The 19,829-nt window shown below is 57.5% G+C and overlaps 1 protein-coding gene across 1 annotated transcript; it reads left to right on the top strand.

Moving 5' to 3' along the window:
* Positions 1-422: 422 nt before the first annotated feature.
* On the top strand, positions 423-16,564 carry CIROZ (ciliated left-right organizer protein containing ZP-N domains). The gene is given in 12 exon segments (XM_081796308.1): positions 423-456; positions 616-771; positions 984-1,015; positions 2,318-2,650; positions 7,755-7,839; positions 11,884-11,896; positions 12,011-12,227; positions 12,890-12,930; positions 12,932-13,031; positions 13,033-13,062; positions 13,638-13,751; positions 16,202-16,564. Coding segments are annotated over 12 exon segments (1,518 nt in total).
* The last annotated feature ends 3,265 nt before the right edge of the window (positions 16,565-19,829 follow it).

Raw genomic sequence — 19,829 nt, forward strand, 5'->3', positions numbered from 1 at the left:
AAAACAATAAAAGGGACCTGTAATCTCTCTACCCAGAACGTGGGCCTCATTGAGAAGCTGACATTGGCACAAAGACTGGAAGGAGATGGGGGAGTGAGCCGTGCAGGTATCTAAAAGAAGGGAGCTCCAGGCAGAGGACTCAGCCAGTGCAAAGGCCCTGAGGCAGAAGGACGCCTGGCTTGCTTGCAAAAGGGCAGAGAGGCCAGGGTGGCTGGAGCGGAGGGAGGGAGGTGAGGAAGTAGAAGTGGAGGTCAGGGAGGTGAGGGGCAAATCACGTGGGGCCTTCTAGGACCTTGGCGTTTCCTTGGGGTGAAAAATGGGGGTTTGAGCAGAGGCCGGACATGATCTAACCGAGTGTGGGAAAAGATGCAAACTGCTGCTGTGTGGAGTACAGACCGTTAGGGGCTCGGGAGGTAAGGGAGATGGTTGCTACAGAAACCCAAGCCGGGGACCAGAGTGGGGAGAAGGAGTGAGCTTCTAGATATGTTTCGAAGGTAGAACCTTTAGGATTTCCTGCTGCTCTGTACCTTTTCAGCCCTGTCCTATTCCTACTGTTTTTCTCTACCCCAGATAAGGGACTTCGAGGTTTACGTCTGGGTGTCTGAGATTTCTGAGATTCCACTTGTAGAAAAGTGGCCTCTACAGGCTCAATCACACTTCTGTCCTTTGCTTATCGTAGGGACCTAGAGGGCCCCAACCACCTGAATTCTTTTCTTACCCAACGTGGCTACTTCCTGTATCCTGATCCTGACGGTGACTTTGTTTTTGTTTGCTTTTTTTAATTTATTAAAAAATTTTTTCATGTTAATTTATTTTTGAGTGAGAGAGAGAGAGAGAACGAGCAGGGGAGGGGCCGAGAGAGCAGACAGCAGAGAGCCCGATGAGGGGCTTGAACGCACGAACGGTGAGATCATGACCTGAGCTAAAGCCAGACACTCAACCGACTGAGCCACCCAGGCGCCCCGGTGACTTCATATTTTGAGCTCAATACTCAGCCTGCTTCGTGCAGAAGGAGGTGGGTTTGGGAAAGATCAGGCTTTGCTGAGGTCTTTTGGGAAGCTTCCACTCAGGGAGACAAAAAGACCTAAGTATGAGTGCAGACGTGAAGAAAGGGAACATTGTATCATTATTCCTTCCTAGACACAGAGTGGGGAGAGACAGAAGAGAGGGGCCAAGCCCAGGCTCTGACCTCTCAGAGTTTGGGGCACAGACTGCCAGGCGCGTGAACCTACATCAGAGGCTGCCTCCTCCAGGAAGTCTTCCTGATAGTTGATCACCTCTGTGCCTCGAACCTGCTTCTATCGTTGCACCTGCTGCCCTGATTAATAACAAATCTCCTCCCACAGCTGTCTCTGGCTGGATCTGGGGTGCCTTGGGCGGGGTGGGAGGGGGTGGGGCATGCCCACAGCGTTGGCCTTTGGGCCTGGCACATAGTTGGTGCTTAGTCAGTGCTTAATAAAGTGAATAAGTGGTGCGGCCAGATTCGCAGAAGTTGATTGGCCTTGGCACTGACGGAGCATAAGCCTCAGGGCCCCTCACTTGCACCGGCCCCTTAGGTGCTCACAAGACCATGACTGTAAAGCTGGCAAAAGAGATTTTTATATTCTTTTTCCTAAAGAGGCCCTTCCCCCAAATTGCCTGAGCTCCAGGCGCCGCACGGCCTGGACCCTGCCCAGGGAAGGTGCAGAGAGGCGGGATTGGGGGGCTGGGGTCCGAGGGCTGGGCTGATGCCAGTCGGCGGGGGAGCGGACTCTTTTCCCTGACCGAGCCCAGAGTGTCTCCCGAGGGGGTCACGGTGGGGGGAGCGAACCCAGGACCTAACCTTTCCTTCTCTTTCTCTTCCTTTCTTCAGTTGCTTCCTCTTCCCACCAACCCATTGGCTTAGTCACTGACCTACTCTGAGCCTCACCTGCCTCATCCATCAAATGGGAGCAGGGAAGCCTACTTTAGGAGTCATCTGTGGCGGTCGAGGAAGGTCAGGCATGAGCAAACATTTGGTGCCTGTCAGGGGATGTTCCGGCACAAGCTCTTGTCCTGTCTGCCCAGGCTTGGCCTTCCTGAAATCTGCAAATGTTCCCCAGCCCCGAGGGCTTCCCGGTGGGGGCTGCGCTGCGGGAACCCAGAAGCCAGACCCAGGTTCCCAGGCCCCACAGCCTCGGTCTCCCTTCCCAGCCCTCTCCCTGACACCTTCCCGGCTGCCAGCCAGTTGATGTGAACCGTACTTGCTGTGAATAGTCACTGACCTATAATTGCAGCCCTATGAACTGTGTTTTCCTCTTCCATTCGCATGCATGAATTTTGCCCTCCTTCCAGAAAGCAAAATTACAGGTTGGAAATCAGAATATTTCAAACAAGGGTGAGAAGGTTGGAGCAGAGTGTCTGCTTCATCACGAAGGGTCCAGTGTTAACGTCCAGGCTGGGCCAGGGGGGCGTCTACTGTGGGCCCACGTTCGTTCAAGTAACAGGCTCAGAGGGCCGCCCAGGGGACACGGTGGGGCGACATCCCAGACTGGGCTTCTCTCCAAAGGCCACGGCTCCTGAGCCTTCAGACGTGGTCCGGCAGAGAGGTGGCAGCTGGAGACGCACCGTGGCCTTGCTCTCCCGCAGGCATTCGTGGGCACCGGCCGGGTGCCCGGTCCCCCTGGGCTTTGTCTGAGCGAGTTGGGATGGGATGCGGGGGTGGGGGGGGGGCAGGTGCGTTCAAGGTGTCTGAACTAGCTGGCACGGGGGCCAGCGGGAGCACTGGGGCTGTCACCGAAGCTGCAACATTGTGCCCTCGTGTTCTCGATTGCTCGATTGAAAAAAAAAAAATGGCTGGTCTGGATACCCCTTCTTGACTGGGGTGAAGTCAAGGAATTGTAGTCTTTTAGGCATAAAAGGACCTCAGATACAATCAGGTGCAGTGTCCCCACTTTAAAGACCAGGAAGTGGAGGTTCCCCCCAAGGTGAGCTCCTTCCCTGCTTTGTGGGCTCCTTGCGTCAGCTTGTCAGCTTTCTCTCTAGTCCTGCCGGAGTCTCTGTGAGCTAAACAAGACTTGGATGGGTGGGTGGTTACAAATGCAAATGCCTAGGGGGGGCCAAACCCGCCCCAGAAATGAGTGTGCCAGGCTCAGGAGGCAGCACAGAATTGTACTCGTGTCTTTATTTAGCAAATACTTTCAAGGCACCTGCTCTGTGCTGGCCACTGTTCTAACTCCTTTGCGAATATTAACTCACTGCATCTCCATAGCGATTCTGAGCAATGGGTGCTATGATTATTGCCATCCTACAGATGGGAGAATGAAGCGGAGGGATTAGGAGGCATGCGGAGGAGGCGGGCTGTGAGCCAGGCAGAGCTGTGGCGGGGCCACAGCCGAGGCGGGCACAGGCTCCCACCCTGCTCCCCCCGCCCCACCCCCCGCTCCCTCCCCCACTCAGAAAGGCAGCCTCCATTCCACCCCAGCCCCATCTGGCCAGCCTTTCCAACTTTTCACGAGAAACTGGAAATCCATAATTGTATGTGAGCTCTTCTGATGTTCAAAAGTTGACTTTAAACTTGTAAACATGAAATGGCTCCAAAAAGGTGCTGGATTTGGCCTTGGGGGGATACTGGGGTGCAAGCCCCTCTGCCTGAGAGTCAGGGAAGATGGTCCTGGGGAAGGAAAGACGAGGGAGGGGAGGGGAGAGAAGAGAAGAGGTGTTGGGAGAGAGAAGGCCTCCCGTGACGATCCCCGTTCGTTCAGGGAGCGTTTATGTAGCACCTGCTATATGCCAGGCATTGCACGGGTACTAGGGGACCACATTTGAATGAGTTGTGGACCCTTGCCCCAGGAAGAGCTTGTCGCCGTGTTCCCATCTGGTCTGAATTTTAACAAGAGCGCTGTGGCAGAAGGGAGCCCCACTTCTGGGGTGCCCCCAGGCCCGGTGACCTGAACTCCTCCTGGCTTGGGGCCTGGGCTAATGGGCAGACTGCTTGGCTATTCCTCTGCCTCCCAGTCTTAAGGAGCAGGACTTTCTCTGCCCACTTGCCTGGTGTTGGTCCTCCTAAGAATCTACCCCAGGATCCCCAAGCTTTGCCCACGGGTGATGACTTTTGAAGTTTCCGGGACCGGTCACTTCTCCCCCTGCACCGGGTCTGTAATTCTGGGAGCCACCGCCAGGGGGACGGTGTGGCCAGAGTCACCGGCACCGGGCCGGGTTATTGAGAAACGCAGGACCCGCCTCTGGCCCAGGCGCCTGCTTTGCCTCCAACGGTCTGCCTTAGAAGCCGCGATGTCCAGCCTCCTTCACCAAGCGAGGTGTGGGAGCCCGCAGTGGCCCCACGTCCCAGAACATGGACACAGAGAGGTGGGCAGCAGGCACGAGAGAGAAGACGGGTCTCTGCTGCCCTGGCCCCCCTCCCCACCACCCCTTGCCCCCCCCCACTGAGAACCTCATCGAATTGACTGATTCATTCCTGGTGACTTCTGCAGCCGCTGCTTCCGTGCCTGCACCTTGAACTTGCATTAAGTTTTAATTAAAGCCGTTTCACCGGCCTTGCCCTTGGCTAAATGCAGCTGTGGGCACAGGGCACATAGATATTTAATACTCTGCCTCTCCCCGCTGAAGGCGCAGGGTGCCCAAGGGTGTACCCGAGCCGTGCCCGCTAGCAGCGATCCGCGCTCTTGCTTAAGTGTGCCCACAGGCCCCGAGCGGGAGGCCGGCAATAACTATTCATTGCCCTGGGTTAAGTGTGCCCAGGGGCACCCGTAAACTCAATGCAGTGATTAGCGATTGCTCCCAGTGAAGGCTGCCCGAGGTCCTGCGGAATGTCCTCGGCCCTAAATATAGCCTCCGCGTGGGGCCTTAAAGGGCACGGTGCCGATCGCAAGTTCCCCTCCTTCTGGAAGCAGAATCGCTTCTCTCCTTAAAGCCTGGCCTCCGAGGGCTTCCCTGCCTTATTCCAGGTTGCAGCGGAGGGACGGGACGCGGGAGTAGCGGGCGGGCTCTGGTGGGGGCCCAGGGAAACGTCGCACCCTCTTCATTGCTCTCACCACACCCCGTTCCAGCGTCTCTGCTGCCCAAGTGAAGGCGGCACCTCCAAGGACAGGGAGACCCAGGGGCTCGCGGGGCGTCCTGACGGCCAAGGGGGAGCAAGGCTGGGCCACCGAGGAGACCGCGCCGGCTGGGGTCTCCTCCCACCTGCTTCTTTCTGCTATTATTTCCATCCTACAGATGGGAGAATGAAGGCCCAGTCTGTCCCTGCCTCTGGAGGAGTCGGGGGAGGGGGGGCTGGAGAGGGTGTTGTTGAGGCCACTCAGTCCCCCGGGCCTCCCCTCCCCAGCTTGTCGGGGCAGGCGTTGGTCAGGTGCTGTCCGAGGGACCCTCCGTGGGTCTGTGACTCCCTCCCTGCCCAGGTCTGAAGCAAACGAAAGGGGCTGCAGCAAGGAGAGAAAAGTGGGAGAAGAGCTGGAGTGGAGGGTGAGACCATGGCTGCAACAGGGGCTCCAGGGAAGGTTCTCTGCTCTGCCCTCACCGGCACCTTCCTCCCCATCTGCGAAATGGGCAGAATGGTGCCCCCCCCCCATGGGGCGGCTACAGGGCTCATGGGCGGCATGGTGACCAGCCATCCCGGTCTGCCTGGGGCTTCCCTGAAAGTCCCACCGCAGGGGAACCCTCTCGGCCTGGGGTGGGTGGGTCACGCCTAAGTACGGTACCCTTGGCGTGCACGCCAGGCCTGTCGCCGCACTCTCTCCACCCTTCATTGCTGGACCCGAGAAGGGAGGAGAAAGGGCAAGGGAGGAAAACAGGTAGGAGGGCCTGAGAGACGGCGCTGATGGGAAGCGGGTCCCGAACCGTGTCTGTGCTGTGCACACCCGCTCTTGGCCCCGCCAGCTGTGCCTGGGATCCCAGCTGCCCCCTTGGCCGGCCCCAGGGTGGCAGCTGAGGCAAGACATTTTCCCTGGGTCTGTTGACACTTGAGTCCCAGAACATAAATGATTTTCTTGTCTTAATGAGCAAACAACCCAGCCGGCAACGCTCTCTCGCCGGCGTCCTGCTGAGGTAATTGCCACGCTTATGTGCTCAGGCAGAAATGTTTACTCGCTCACCTTTGCTAACCGCTTGCCAGGAACCCTTGCTCTCTCTTTGTTCGCAGTCTCCCTGACACTGCCCCTGGGAAGCGCCAGTGGCCAGGTAGGCGGGGCAGGAGCAAAACGTTCTAGAAGGCTCTGCCAGGCCCGGCGCTCAGGGACACTCCAAGGCAGGAGGTTCTGACTTCTGTTTTCCTTTGGACGGGCCTGGTGGACAGTGCCAACTTTTCTTGGGCTCGTGTCTTGGCAGTTGAAGCTGGATGCTTTGCCTGGTGCCCTCCGGGCAGAGCCCTGAGGCCATCCGGGAGGAACTCTGAGGAAGGGTCCCGGCTTTGGGTGGGAGGCTGGCCACGAGGCTTCCGAGGTCCGTTTCATGCTATGACTCTCCCCGAAAAGTCTCCAGTGATGGGGAGCTCATTCCTTTGCGAGGCCGCCTGGTTCCACAGGGCACACGCTTCCCTCCGGCTGATCCTAAGTCGTTCTCAGCAGCCTTCTGGAAGGACCTGGCCCTTTCTCCATTTTACATCCTTTCGAGTATTTGAAGTCAGCTGGCTTTCCCTTCCTCGAGTCCGCCCCTGAATTCCTCCTGCCAGTCCTTCTAGGATGGGGTCTGGGGACTCCCTCCTGTCCGCCCCCCCCCCCACCATCCAGGCGCCCACCTTTATTCAAGACCCCCATCGGCGATGTCCACGAGCACACTGCAAATGGATCGGAACACAGGACCCCGGTTATGCCTGGCTGGACGGAGTATGGGCTGCCTGGTCGGCATCCGTCGCCCGTAGGGGTAACAGCACATCCATTCTTTCTCGTGTGTGCTGCACAGCCTTCCTACTACGGGCCAGCGGCTCCTGCAAGGTGCCTGCTTCCCTCCGGTGTAAGGAGTGCAAGCATCCAGGTTGCCTTCCTCCCCGAGTGGCCTGCTGCCCTGCCTCCTGGTCCCGCCCTCCCCCCCCTTGGCCCTGTCACCTCCCCAAGTGTCCCTTTAGTGCGCCTTCTCCTGGGCCCCCTAGCGACCACGTCTCCTTGGCCTGACTGTCCTGCTTCTTCAGACCCCATGACTGCTGTTCCTTCGAGGGTTGCTCCTGGCTTCTCTGAAAGAGGCCAGGCACGGAGACCACCACTGTCATCACCCGAAGGCCAAGGCGAGACCTTCTTCCGAGGCGGGAGGTCAGTGGCGAGCGTCAGTCCCGCCAGGCTGGGGGGTGGGGGGCGGATCTCGTGGCCTAGCGCCCTCGGAGCCGCCGTTGGGGGGCAGCTACGAGGCCTCAAAGAGCAGTTTGCCGCCCCTCCGGTGCCAATTCAAAGGTCCACCTGGGAGACCGGCCAGATTTAGGCAGGCAGCTTAGAAAATTGGGCTCCATTAGCGTAAAGTGCTCCGCACGGCAGATGAGGGGCTCCTGTAATCACGCACTCAGCCCGTCCTGATCGCGGTGGCAGGAGCGTAATTATCATCTCTTTAAATAGCCCAAAGTTGCCGTGTAAGAGAAGATGGCTCACGTGACATTTGCTCGGCGCTCGGTTCCTGCTAAAAATATCCGGGCTAAATAATATTTCCTGGTGGCACTGGCGCAACGGTCCCTGACCTGAGCTGGGTGACACTTGGGGGTTTAGGCCGCAGGCCAGTCCCCCGTGGAGGGAGTTTGCTTCTGGAAGTTCAGAGGCCACTGTGGCGAGGGCGGGAGGGGGACACTTCTGCCTCACCAGGTGCTCAACACCTCCGAGGGTCCCCTGCCACTCTAACTGGTGAACGGCTTCTATGCCTGTTTTCTAGAAGATGCTTGCCCACCGGGTAAGACCCAGGAGCGCCCCTAAAGCCACCCTTTCTGGATTCGTCTCTCTCTCGTCCCGTCCCGTCTGTGTTCCTCCCTCCTCTGGACACCTTATCCCCAGGGCCCCACCCCACTTCGCCTCTTCGTCACCCCAGCCTTGACTGTGCCTCCCTGGATTGCTTGGGACAGAGAGACTTTTGCTGTTCCGGAAGGTATGAACGTGTATGGAGTACGGGTTGGGTGTAGAGTATGGATGAAAAGCGGAATCTTCTACTTAGAGGCCTCCTAACCCGGGGTCTCTTCTCTCCTGGGAGGTCCCGTGATCGGCTCCAGGGGGCCTGAGAATAAAGACAGGAGAAGGTCTGCACCTGTCAGCAGGCCCTCTGGGGCTCTGCGATCCCTCAGTGGTTGGGAACCCGATCCAGACCCTGTACGTAATAACTACTTCGTTCAGCCTGGGGTGTCATATAGAGAGGCCTGGAACCTGGATGAGTACTTCCTACCTCTGGGAAGTTTAAATTCTAAGGAACTCTGTTTGCAACAATTGGGTGGATCAAAGGCTTCATCCTGTGTGGGTAGATCAGAGAGGACTAAGACTTGACATCTGATAGAATTTTATCGTGGCCCAAAGTTCACGATGGAGCTCTGGTGATTTTAAGGCACAGGGGAGGGGCCTCGCCAAGCCCCCAAACACCTCTTTCCTTATCCATGATGCTTGAAGCCTTTATTTGGAGATAGGTGCTTTCATTTAGCCACTGCAGAGCGGGCTTAAAACGCCCCCATGAGGAGGGCGACACACGAAATTCTTGCTAAAGTGTAAACAATTGATCCGAGCTTTGTTTCTTAAGAGCAGCTTCGGTGAGGAAGGGGCACCAGGTCGCCGAAGCTAAAGGCGGTCTCCGTGGAGACATTTCTGCAGCTTCCAAGGGGCAGGCTTGCTCCTGGCATCTGCTTCCTTATGGGCCTTCCCGGATGGTGGGGTCCGTCCCTGGATCTTGGGGAGGGCCTGTTTCTTCCCGCGAGATGGCTGCCCCCGTCCCCTGGACCGTGGAGAGCTCCTCCCAGCGTGTGGGTGAGCGAGTCACCGGGGGGGTGCGCCTGCCGGTAACAGGACACGTCACCCGAACCCTCTTTCCCTGGCCCAGTGATTCCTTCTCCTGTGACAAGCCTTCCCTTTCTGGGCCTGCCAGGTCTCACACCTGATGCGGTAAGCGGCGTCGGGCACGCTGGCGGGAAGTGGTCCGGGAACAGGAGGGGCCTGGGAGCTGAGTGGCAATGTGGCCACGGGCCCTGGACTCGAACTGCCGGGGCGTGGGGAGGGGCACATCAACTTCTCAGCTGGTTGCAGGACCTCGGCGAGTCACTTAACCCCGCGGAGCCTCAGTGTTTTCATCTGCAGAATGGGAATACGGGTGCCCGTGGGGGAGGACGGGGTTAGGAGCTCAGCAGGGTCCCTAGCACGAGGTGATCCATTTTCATTTTGACCTGTGTGGGCTCCGCGCCTCAGCTCACTTACCAGACGGATCGGGCTCTTTGGCAAAGACGCGGCGTGGCTTCTTAATCCAGGACGAATGCTTTTCCAAGCATGGGGTGTGTCCTCTGTGCCAGGACGCCGGGACCCACGTCTTGAAAGGGGTCTTCGGTGACGGCACGGCCACCAGACAACCTGCCATTTGCAAAACCACCAGGAGCAAAGCCCATTGAAATACAGCATAAGGAAATACACATAATTCGCAAATGATGTCGATCACTTTCATCTCAGACTTCACAACTGTCCTCAATAGAAGACAGACGTGAAGGAGATTTAACACAGATGTGCAGAGTGCAAGAATGCCCCGTTACCAGGATATGATGTTTCGGTGCTGCATAAAAATGTAATTATATTCAGAACTATATTTAAAGATTAAAAGGGGGACTGCCTACCACATCTAGCCCCAAACTCAGAATTAGAAACAAAGGAAAAAAGCGGGGTGGGGGATGAGCTCTAACAGCCTGCTAAGAATGGAAATGTTTCTTGAAAGTTTTTACACATTTTGGCTGTCTTTATTTTAACAGTTTCCTGCAGCAATGACATTGATTTTTGGAAAGGGAGGGCTAGATCTTTATCTGACACATATTCACTAAGCACTTGCCTGTGGGAGGGGCCTGTATGAGGCTGGTGGCGGGGGGGGGGGGGTGGGAACAGAGGCCACCGGGTCCCCAGCCCTTGCTCTCCAGCAGCGTCCAGTCTGGAAGCGGGAGGAAAGAAATGTCCAGAGAGTTATAAGGGAGGGCAGGCAGGCCTGGGGGAGAGGACAAGGACCAGATGACCTCTGCCCCTGGCCTTGAAGAGAGGGTAGATTCTCTGGTAAATAAAATACAAAAACAACTCAGCAATGGCAATAACATCTTAGGAAGACTTTTTGGCCTCTCCGGAAAGATTTACACGGGGAAAGAATGTTCTCTGCCTCATTTTATTAATTTAATATCAGCAGCCAGAATGAATCTCCCCTCTCCCTGGCTCCCAGCATACCTTCCCTGCACCTCCCCTGTAGCTTCTAGGTGTTTCTATGCTTGTTACGGTTATCGGTGCACAATCCTGTGTCTCCCTCTCGTATGGGAACTCTCTGAGGTCAAGGACTGTGTCCTGTTCAGCATTTTATCCTTCATGGGACTACCACACCGCCTTCCCCTTGGTAAGCACTTAATAGATGCCCGTTGGACTATGTTTTCACCAGGAATTTTAAAAACACCGTTTCAGACAAAGAACATTTCTCTGTGAAAATATATGACTAATGAGCTGGAATATTAATGTACCAGGATTGCCTAAGCCCTCAGTGGTTACAGAGTCTTTTCTATTCCCGCCCCCCCCCCACCCCCTCCAGAGTGAAATATAGGAGAAATCCTCATTATTTAATATCACAGATGTCAAGGGCAGTGGAAGCAATGGGCTGTCCAGCTTGGAGAAGAGAAACCAGGAGGGTGGTTAAGAGAAAGCTGTTTGACATTTTAAAGCAGAGGTTCTGACAAAAATGCCTCTAGGGGTCAGGCAGGGAGTATAAATGAGTGAGGGGAAGAGAGCCGGTGGCCCAGGTGACAGTGCTGAAGGCCAGGGAGAGGACACTGGTGGAAATGCCGGTGAGCGGGCAGACCCCGGGCCCCGCTAAAGAGAGGAAGTAGCTCTACTTAGCTGCAGCCCATCCCTGCCTCGTCAGGGAGGCAGGCCAATGCGGCCAAATCTTCTGTTTTCCCAGGAGAAGCTGGTTACATTTTCTCAGTTCATCTAAAAAAATATTTAAAACACGGGGCACCTGGGTGGCTCAGTCAATAAAGCGTCCAACTTCAGCTCAGGTCGTGATCTCACGGTTCGTGGGTTCGAGCCCCGCGTCGGGCTCTGTGCCGACAGCTCCGAGCCTGGGGCCTGCTTCCGATTCCGTGTCTCCCTCTCTCTCTGCCTCTCCTCCGCTCTCACTCTGTCTCTCTCTGTCTCAAAAATAAAGAAACATTAAAAAAATAATTAAAAAAAATAGAAAATAAAAAAACATTTCAACCCCTCTGCAGGCTAAACCGAACGTGTCTGAAGGCATAAGCCAGAACCAGTAAGCTCTAACCCAGCAGTTATCAACACAGGGCGTATTTGTGCCTCCCGGGGGGACGTTTAGCGATGTCTGGAGATATTTCTGATGCTACCAACATCTGGTGGGTAAAGGGCAGGGGTGTTGCTGGACATCCCACAGTGCTCAGGAGCCTTTGTCACAGCAGAGAAGGATCTGGCCCAGGATGTTGATAGTATCGAGGCAGAGTCTGCTTCTGTGTGGTTCTTGGGGCTGGGCCCACGTATTTGGCCTCGACTAGCTCACAGATGCAACCGGGAGGTGGCATCATACAGGGGTGGGGACTTGGGACCGGCTGGTCTTTACAGAAAACTTAAAATTCTGTGATTCAGTTTCAAAAAGAGATTTTGACATTCGCATATGCTCAAAAAGGACTCCAGGTTGAAGGTCTGTGAAATTCGGCCGAGGGGGGCAGTTCCTAACCCAGTGCTTGAATCTGAAGCTCCCAAGCCTCTATTTTCCCGTCTGTAGGAAGGCGGCATGGGTGACCCTTTCACCAGGGGGCTGGGGAGGATCTTGGCCCTTTGGGAGAGCTGACTCCTGCTTCCTTTCTGGAAAGTTCTAGAAGGTTGTTGTCTGCTTGAACTGTCACTCTGAGGTCTGCTCCCCCTCCACCATCCCCAGGAGGGGACACCCTTCCAGCAGGAAGGCCACCTGCTTCCTCTCCCCAGTTCTAATCTGCGGGATCCGCCGCCATGGGTGGCCTCTGGGAAGGGCTTTGTCAGAGCTTTGCTCTCAAGCCTTCTGATGCCGGTCTGTCCCCTGGCCTCGCTGCTACAACTTCCTCTGAAGGGCTCCATCCTGGCGAGGCGTTGGTGGACCCAGCCAGACATGAGACCCCCCCCCCCCTTCACCGCCATTATTCCAAAAGGAGCTGCGCTCTGACCTCCGCCCAAGTCTTCTCCTCAAATTCAGAACAGTCCCCAGAGAAAATAGGGCCCCCAAGAGCTCCCACCTGAGGTCCGCCCCCCTCCAGCTGTCCTGCCTGGTTCACAGCCCCCAGGGCCTTGAGACCAGGCAAAAGGAGGTGGCCAGTAGGGTCCGCAGCTGTGCACACAGAGGGGAACCAAGGCCTGCCTCAAAGACCTTGTGGCTGGAGCCTGGGGCCAGGCCTGGAGTACCGGCCTGAGGGCGCAGTTCCCACAGGCTGTCTCTGGCCTGTCGTCCTCAGCAGGGTCTAAGCTCACATCCCTTTATTTATGATATGCTTTCTCTCTCCACTGCTCTCTCGCTGAAGGGGCTTGGACCATTCCTGCAAATAGCAAAGCCTATGGAAGAAGAATGGTCCCCAGGCTCCCTCGAGGAAGGTGGACTTACCTAGACATGCCCCACCTTCAGCTGCTCTGTCCTTAGAGTCCATGGGAGCTGTCCAGGCCAGCCCCGGTCCCCTTGTCCAGTCTTCCCAGCCCCCACAGCCCTGACCATGCATTGTTCTCAGACATCTCCCCTCCTCAGCTCCTCTCTGGGGTCCAAACAGTCCAAAGTGTTCCTGGTCTCAAGGCCATCCATTTCCATGACATCTAGGAAGTATGAGGCCTGAGCAGAGCTTTGCCCGGCCACCAGGAAGTCCCCTCCTGCTGGGAATATTGTCAGGGGGGATGTGGCTGCCAGTTAGCCTGGCGAGGGGGACCTGGCCAGGCCAGCCAGGAGGTCCGGCATTTGACGAGGTTGATGACCAGCCCAGCTGAAGAGGCCTTGGCTCCCTGTTGTTGCCCCAGAGAGCCCCAGAAGATGTCCTCCATAACGGAGGGCCCAGGGCCATCCAGGAAGGAGGCTAAGGGGCACCTCGGACCAGCTCAGGACACAGCAGGGCCGGGACTCACCCCCCTGGCTGGGAATGGACGCCACAGTCACCGCCCCACCGTGAGCACTCCCAAGGCATGATGGCAGCAGCCAGGCCCAGTGCCCGTCTGAGGGCCCCAGGCCCCGAGCCCTCGGGGAGGCACAGGGTGGGCCCAGCAGGTCCCCGGCCAGTTCTTCCCGCTGAGCAGCTACTGATCTGGGACAGCTCTTCTGGAGATTCCTCTGGCCTGCACCTCTAAGAAGCCGGCAGCTCCATTGGAGGCAGGGTCATAGTGAGCCTGAGGCCTCGAGTCAGCCCCTGGCCGGTGGAGCAGGCCGAGTGGGGCGTGATACCTGCATCCAGCAAACTCAGAGCGCATGGGCCCCCACAGACATTTCCTGGTCCAGCCTGGCTGAACCTGGAGACCCTTTCTGTTGACCAGGGGATGCTCTATCAGGAGCCCACAGAACCCACATGGGCAACCAGTCCCGAAAGTCACGGGGCTTGCGAGCTTCAGAAAAACGTGGAGGGGCTTCTGAGAGGCCCCCTGGCTGGGGTGAGTCCTGGGAGTGGCCCCGGGGATGCCAAGTAAAAGGAGTGGGGAGGACGATATTTGGGCATGCCTCCCACCTGCCAGGACCTCCAGCACTGGCGTGCGTGCCCTCTCACTGTTAAATGTGGTGAAGCACGGGCCGGGGGCGGGGGGCAGCAGTTAGGGGGTAAGCGTGCAAGCTCTGTAGCAGGCTGCTGGGGGTCAAGTCTTGGTCTCTCCACTCTTTGGCTGTGTGACCTTGGGCGAGACACTAACCTCTCTGTGCCTCAGTGTCCTGATCAGTCAAAAGTGGGGGTGGGGGGCGGGTGATAATACTTGGGGCTGGGAGGACGTGGACGCGAAGCCTGGGGCGCAGGCCCCTGCACACAGCATGTACTCAGAACCCGTGAGCCATCCCTGGGGTCACCATTCCTGCCGTTCTGGCAAATCAGAGCAGCAAACTGCGGGGCTCCCAGGCCCAGGTGGAGGGCGTGTTTGCTTGTTCCAGGAGAGCATAGAAGCCTCCAGCCACGGCTCAGACATTCTGGGGTGGGGGAGGGCTGGGTGATGATAAGATCCTACAGGGTGAGACGCCCTCCCCTGGGCCTCAGGGGCCGTGACCCTAGGTCTCTAAAGGACCCCATGAGAGGAGAACGGGGAGCCTTACTGCTTTGGTTCCGTGACTCACTATTCCCTGCCTCCCGTTCCCATGGCAGCAGCTGATCCCCCACCGGCTTGGATCACTCGGGTGACCCCCGTTGACCTCCAGGGAACACCGGGGTCCCACGTTTCCTGGCCCAGAAGCCCAGCTGTGGCCCGAGCGGGAACAGCACAGGGGGTGGTTCCCTGAGACGGTGGCACTCCCCCCCACCCCCCCAGTCTGTCACTGGAAGTGGGATTTGAAATACAGCCAAGGAGAGGGGGCCGCGGACAACGCCCGGAACGCAAAACAAATAAATAAATAAATAATCAGGGTTGTCTTGGCTGATAAACGGTCTCTACCTCCAGGACGACTTCTCCCCGCTGCCCGCCGCCCCCCCCCTTCCTCCTTCTCCGGGCAGATCCATCCCAGGCAAAAGCTTAATAGCCCCATTTAAGGCTTTTCCTTTTCACCACGGACTTGAGCTGCTCCTGCCATTACGAGGTTTTCAGCTTCTCTCTGAAATCAAATTACTGACTCCATTTAATTTTTTAAAAGCTCGGATGATTTCCCTTCTTGAATCGGAGCCGTGACTCCAAGGCCAACCCCCCACCCCCACCTGCCCTGCCAGGCGGTTCCCCCGTGGGCAGCCGCTGCCCAGGGACGGCGGCCCCCAGGCCAGGGCGAGCCTGACACCTACAGGGGAAGCCAGTGAGAGGAGGCCCCAGGCTGTGGCGGCCGCCCCCCCCCCCCACACCTGGCTGGGTGGTCTGGCCTGGGGGGTTTGGGGTGGGGGGGAGAAAGAAGCCTGAACTCCCCTAGGCTGGGATCACCTCACTGGAGCCTGTGGCTTCCGGGCTAGAAGACTTCAGAGGCTGGTGGGGAAGGGGGTTAGAGCCCAGCGCTGATGTTGTGGGCTCCCTGTCACCTGGTTCCCCAGACCCCCACCTGCCTTCGCATGGTCCATATCACGGACCCCATCGCAGGGCAAATGTTGACGGAGTGCATTCTCTGTTCCAGAGCTGGGAAGGGAACGGTGAATTGGACAGAGAAGCTCCCTCACATGGGAACGAAAGTTCTAGCGGACTCACGTGTGTGGGAGAGCGTGGGCTTATGTGTGAAGGGGGGGTGGTGGATGGAGACTGACCGTAAATCCACGCGTGGCCAACTTCAGATGACACCATGTGCTCGGAAGAGACGCAAGTACACCACTTGGATGGAGGGCAGGTTGGGGCAGGGTGGTCAGGACGGCCCCTCTGAGGGGGCATCCAGACAGAGGGACAGCAAATGCAAGGGCTCTGAGGACGGTTGGAGGGACGGAAAGAAGGCCACGGGAGCTGGCGGAGTGAACAGGAGGAGGTGGAAAGGACGAGGAGGCACGCGGGAGCCCAGATTTTATCCTGGCTTTAAAAAAAAAAAGCTGGAAAGTGGACATCAGAGGGCAGGGGCAGCCGAAAGGAACGGAGGAGGGGGGCCCTGGCTGACAGAGGCCAACCCACCCCGTTGGAAGGAAAGGTGACTCAAAGGGCCCCTCTGGGGGGGGCGTCCAGATGACTCCGTGAAGGTGGCTGCAGGTGATGTTTGAGATGCCTGCAGTCTCTGTTTCCTGGCCCCCCCATCTCCCTCCTCCCCTTCCCCACCTCTGCTGAACCACCCAGCTTCAGGGCCTCGAAGACCAGGGCCCCGCCCCCGCAAGACAGTCCTATAAACCGGGGCTGACCCTTTACCAAGTCCTCCGCATGTTTAACCACCCGGCGCCCTTGGAGACGAGACAAAGGGAACGGAGTTAATGAAATCGCCAGCCTTTACCTGGCATAAATGGCTCTCCCCGCAGCGGGCAGCGAGCTGCGAGGCTGAGAGGATCTGGGCACTTGGCCCAGCTCAGCGGGCTGCGCGGCTGGAACCAAGCACTTCTCTTCTCTTCTTCCCGCTCCGCACCGACTCAGAACCGGGACAGTCGTGTTTAGTTAGAAAGCGCTCGCTCGAGCTTCCGGGGAGTCTCCCGTTCTCCCACAATCCGGGACAGCCCCAGAACCACGCCTGCCCAGGGCTCCGGATCCGCCAGGGCCTGGATGGCACCTGTGCCCAATCCCAGTGCCGCGTGTGCGTGCGCACGAGGGTTTTCCCAGCCATGGGGGACCTCCAGCTGTCCCGTGGAGACCTTCCAGGTCTGCAGCGGTCATCTCTTTACTGCTGATCTCTCTGTGGCCACTGAGATCCTGGCAAGGAGTGGTTCTTCCCCTCCAGCTCAGCCTCCTGCTGGGCAGGATCTCAGATAGTCTGGGATTCGGGGTGGTCAGACACCATGTGACTCCCTGCCCTCAGTAGCTTGGGTCCCCATCTTTTTCACCCCACGGCTGTGTGTAAATTTCAGGGGCTGGGACGATTTATTGCCCTTCCGTCCTGTTACACGGAGCAGCCACGATCCAGTTTCCTTTTTGGGGTTTCCTCCCCGAGCACAAAGCCTGTTTTCATGCCCTGTAACATCCAGGCTCGTTGTTGTTTCCCTCGTTGAAGGTCTTGAATTCCCAGATTTTAGGCGCTCCCACGGCAGACTTCTTCAACCACTGCATGCTTTTCTAGCCTTAGCTGCGAGTCTCTGTTGGGTATTTGAATATTACTTAAACTGGAATTAGAGTCATCAGCTTAGTAATCCTTCAAATTACTGCATTGCCGGAGAGGCAGTGTGGTGGTAAGGGCTCTTTCTGAGTGTCCTGCCCAAGCCGTGTGACCTTGAGCAAGTCAGTTCATTTCTCTGAGCAACAGGCCGAAACAGGGAACAGGAGTGGGTGGCAGGGAGGTTCAGCCCGGAGGGACGGTGAATCAAGAGTCCCCAGTGTGGCTCTGTAGAACCCCTCACCCCTTAGGGTCCATCCTCCTAGGCACAGCCTAGCCCTGGGCCACCACCCACATCTCTGCTGCTCCCGGGTCTGGTTTCTGGTGGTGGAGGCCACCAGCGACATGAGGCCAAGCCAGTGGGGGGGGGGCGGGGGGGGACAAGATGGGACAATATGGACAGACACTCTTTTCCGTGTAGCTGGCCAGACCCCACCCCTACCTTGGTCCACAGGTGACCTCCCACCAGCTCCTTACTCCTCTCTCAATGCCCGGGCCGAGCTGTCCTACACCCCAGATCTCAAAGCCCTCAGAACAACGGTTCTCCAAGTGGGGTCCCCAGACCAGCAGCATCAGCGTCACCTAAGGAATAGTTAGGAAAGCCAATTCTTGGTCTCCATTCCGGACCTGCAGATCCTGAAACACAGGGTGGGTGGGGCCCGGCAGTCTGTTTTAACAAGCCCTCCAGGTGAATCTGATGCACACGGAAGCTGAGACCACTCACTACTTGGGAGAACCTGTGCCAGGGACAGCAACCCTCCATCCAAATAAGAGAATTCCTCTGCTTCCATAACAATAGCAACACTGGACATTTCTACAGCTTCCAGGTACTTTCCATCTCCCTCTGCCCAAAGCATCGAGCTCCAACCCTCTGAGGAAGAGAGGAATTGCTCTTCCCATTTTAGAGATGAGTAAACTGAGGCTCAGGACCTTGCCCAAGGCCACACAGCTAATAGCTGGTGAACCAGGGCTCGAACCCTGGCCTCCTCCTCACTCCAAGGCAAGGGCTCTCTCCTGGACGCCTTGGGTTTCCGGGGCTCCTTAGACCAATGAAACAAGCACAAGTCCATCAACCAGAGAGGAAATTCCCCCTTCCAGCCCCCTCTCCCCAATTTCCAGTTGCAAACCCCGGAGAGAGCATCCGGGAAACATAAATTTTGCCTGGCGGCTGAGAGCTCTGAAAGGAGTCACACGTCAGGGAGATGGGACTTTATTTCTCAATGAAATAGCCTTTTTATGGTTGGAATAAAAGTGCCAGCGGGAGCCTAATGCCAGGAAGTAGCAAGCACATTTGATAAACTCCTTCAGCCAGGGGTGGGGCGGCCCCGGAGGGGGCGGCCGGAGAACTGTCCCCACGTTTCCAGATGCACAGTTCTTTTCAGGTCGGAGCCTGGAAGATGCGGGGTCCCTCTGGTCAACCCCCCGCGACGGGGAGAAAGGTTGACCCTGGACGGTGCGAGCTCCTTCGCTGCGCCGCCGGGTCCTGGGAGCGGGGCTGCAGTGTGGAGAGCGGGCGGCAGGGGGCAGCATAACCCACCGTTCCAGCTAGGGCGGGAGTGGGGTGGGGGGCGCGGCGGGCGCCTTGGGCAGGGGGTCTCCGAGGCTGTGGGGGGGGGGGTCAGCTGTAACCCGCAAGCTGGGACCTCTCCCTCCTCCCTTTAGCCCTGCCCACCCCCAGCCCCTCTGAAACAAGGACAGTTTGTCGTCCTTCCTCTGGCTGCAGCCTCTGCTGATCCAAATCATAATGGGGGTGGGCGTCATGGGGTGGGGTCTTCTCCATCCTGCCACCTGGCCGGTTACTCCAAACTTCTCCGGGCTTGACTTTGGGTCTGATTAACCCTTTCGCTTCCTTCTGAGGGGACCCTTGGAGGGGCTCAGAATGTATGTTTGTGGCTAGGGGGGCTTTTGGGTGGAGGACTCCAGCCTTCATGGTGGGGGCCGGGGGTTGGGGGGGGGGCGGCGCAGGAGAAGACCCTGAAGGACAAAGAGAAAGCGAGGAAACCTCTTCCTTTGAGCATGAGTGTGATTGGCAGGTTTACGGCCTCGGGAAGGTGCGTGGTATTCCGCACAATCAAGTCATTTTTAAAAATAATCTTCCTGCTTAAGTCGTACACGCCGCTAATTGCATTTTAATAAGTCTCTTAAAATCTTGCCATATTTTTTAATATCCTAATATTAGGTAAGTGATTGCGGGGGACACTGGAGGGCACGGGGAGTTTACATAATGGAGGGAGGGTGGCGAAGAAGATGGAGGTGGCAGTGGCCACCAAGTGGCCTGTGATGTGTCTGTGTGTGCATCTGGGTGCGTGTGTGTGTGTGATGAGCGGTATGTGAGGGTGTGAGTCCACAGCCGGGGCTTCCCCTCTGACCCAGCCCAGCCTATCTTCTTTTCCAAGGACGAGGGCCCCGAGCCCACCCAGGGGGTGTGACTTGGCCACGGCCATTGCAGCAAGAGGGAGACCAGTGGGGACACCTCGGCCTCAGCCTTGTGAGAGCAGAGAACCCCTTCGTAACATCCTGAGCGCAGCGTCCTTGCACACACATGGCGTCCTCTACTTGCACACTGCTTGGTGACAGGGGGAGGGGAAAGATGGGAAGTTCCCAGTAGTAGCTCCTTGGATGTCCCGTGGCGACTAAACGGCAGAGCTGAGATTCGAACTCCCAGTCAGCTCCGGCGCCTGGGGGAGGCACTTAGCCAGGAAGGGGTGGGAGGCTGAGCTGGGGTCCAAGGGTCCAGGGCTGGGGACACCGTGTTGGAGGAGTAGGGGAGACGGGCAGAGACGGGGCATCGGGACGGTAGAGAGCCGTGGCCTGTTTGATTCCCAACCCCTCTGTGATGCGGGGGG

Source organism: Panthera onca, chromosome C1 (assembly GCF_046562875.1).
Source record: "Panthera onca isolate mPanOnc1 chromosome C1, mPanOnc1 haplotype 2, whole genome shotgun sequence".
NCBI lineage: Eukaryota > Metazoa > Chordata > Mammalia > Carnivora > Felidae > Panthera > Panthera onca.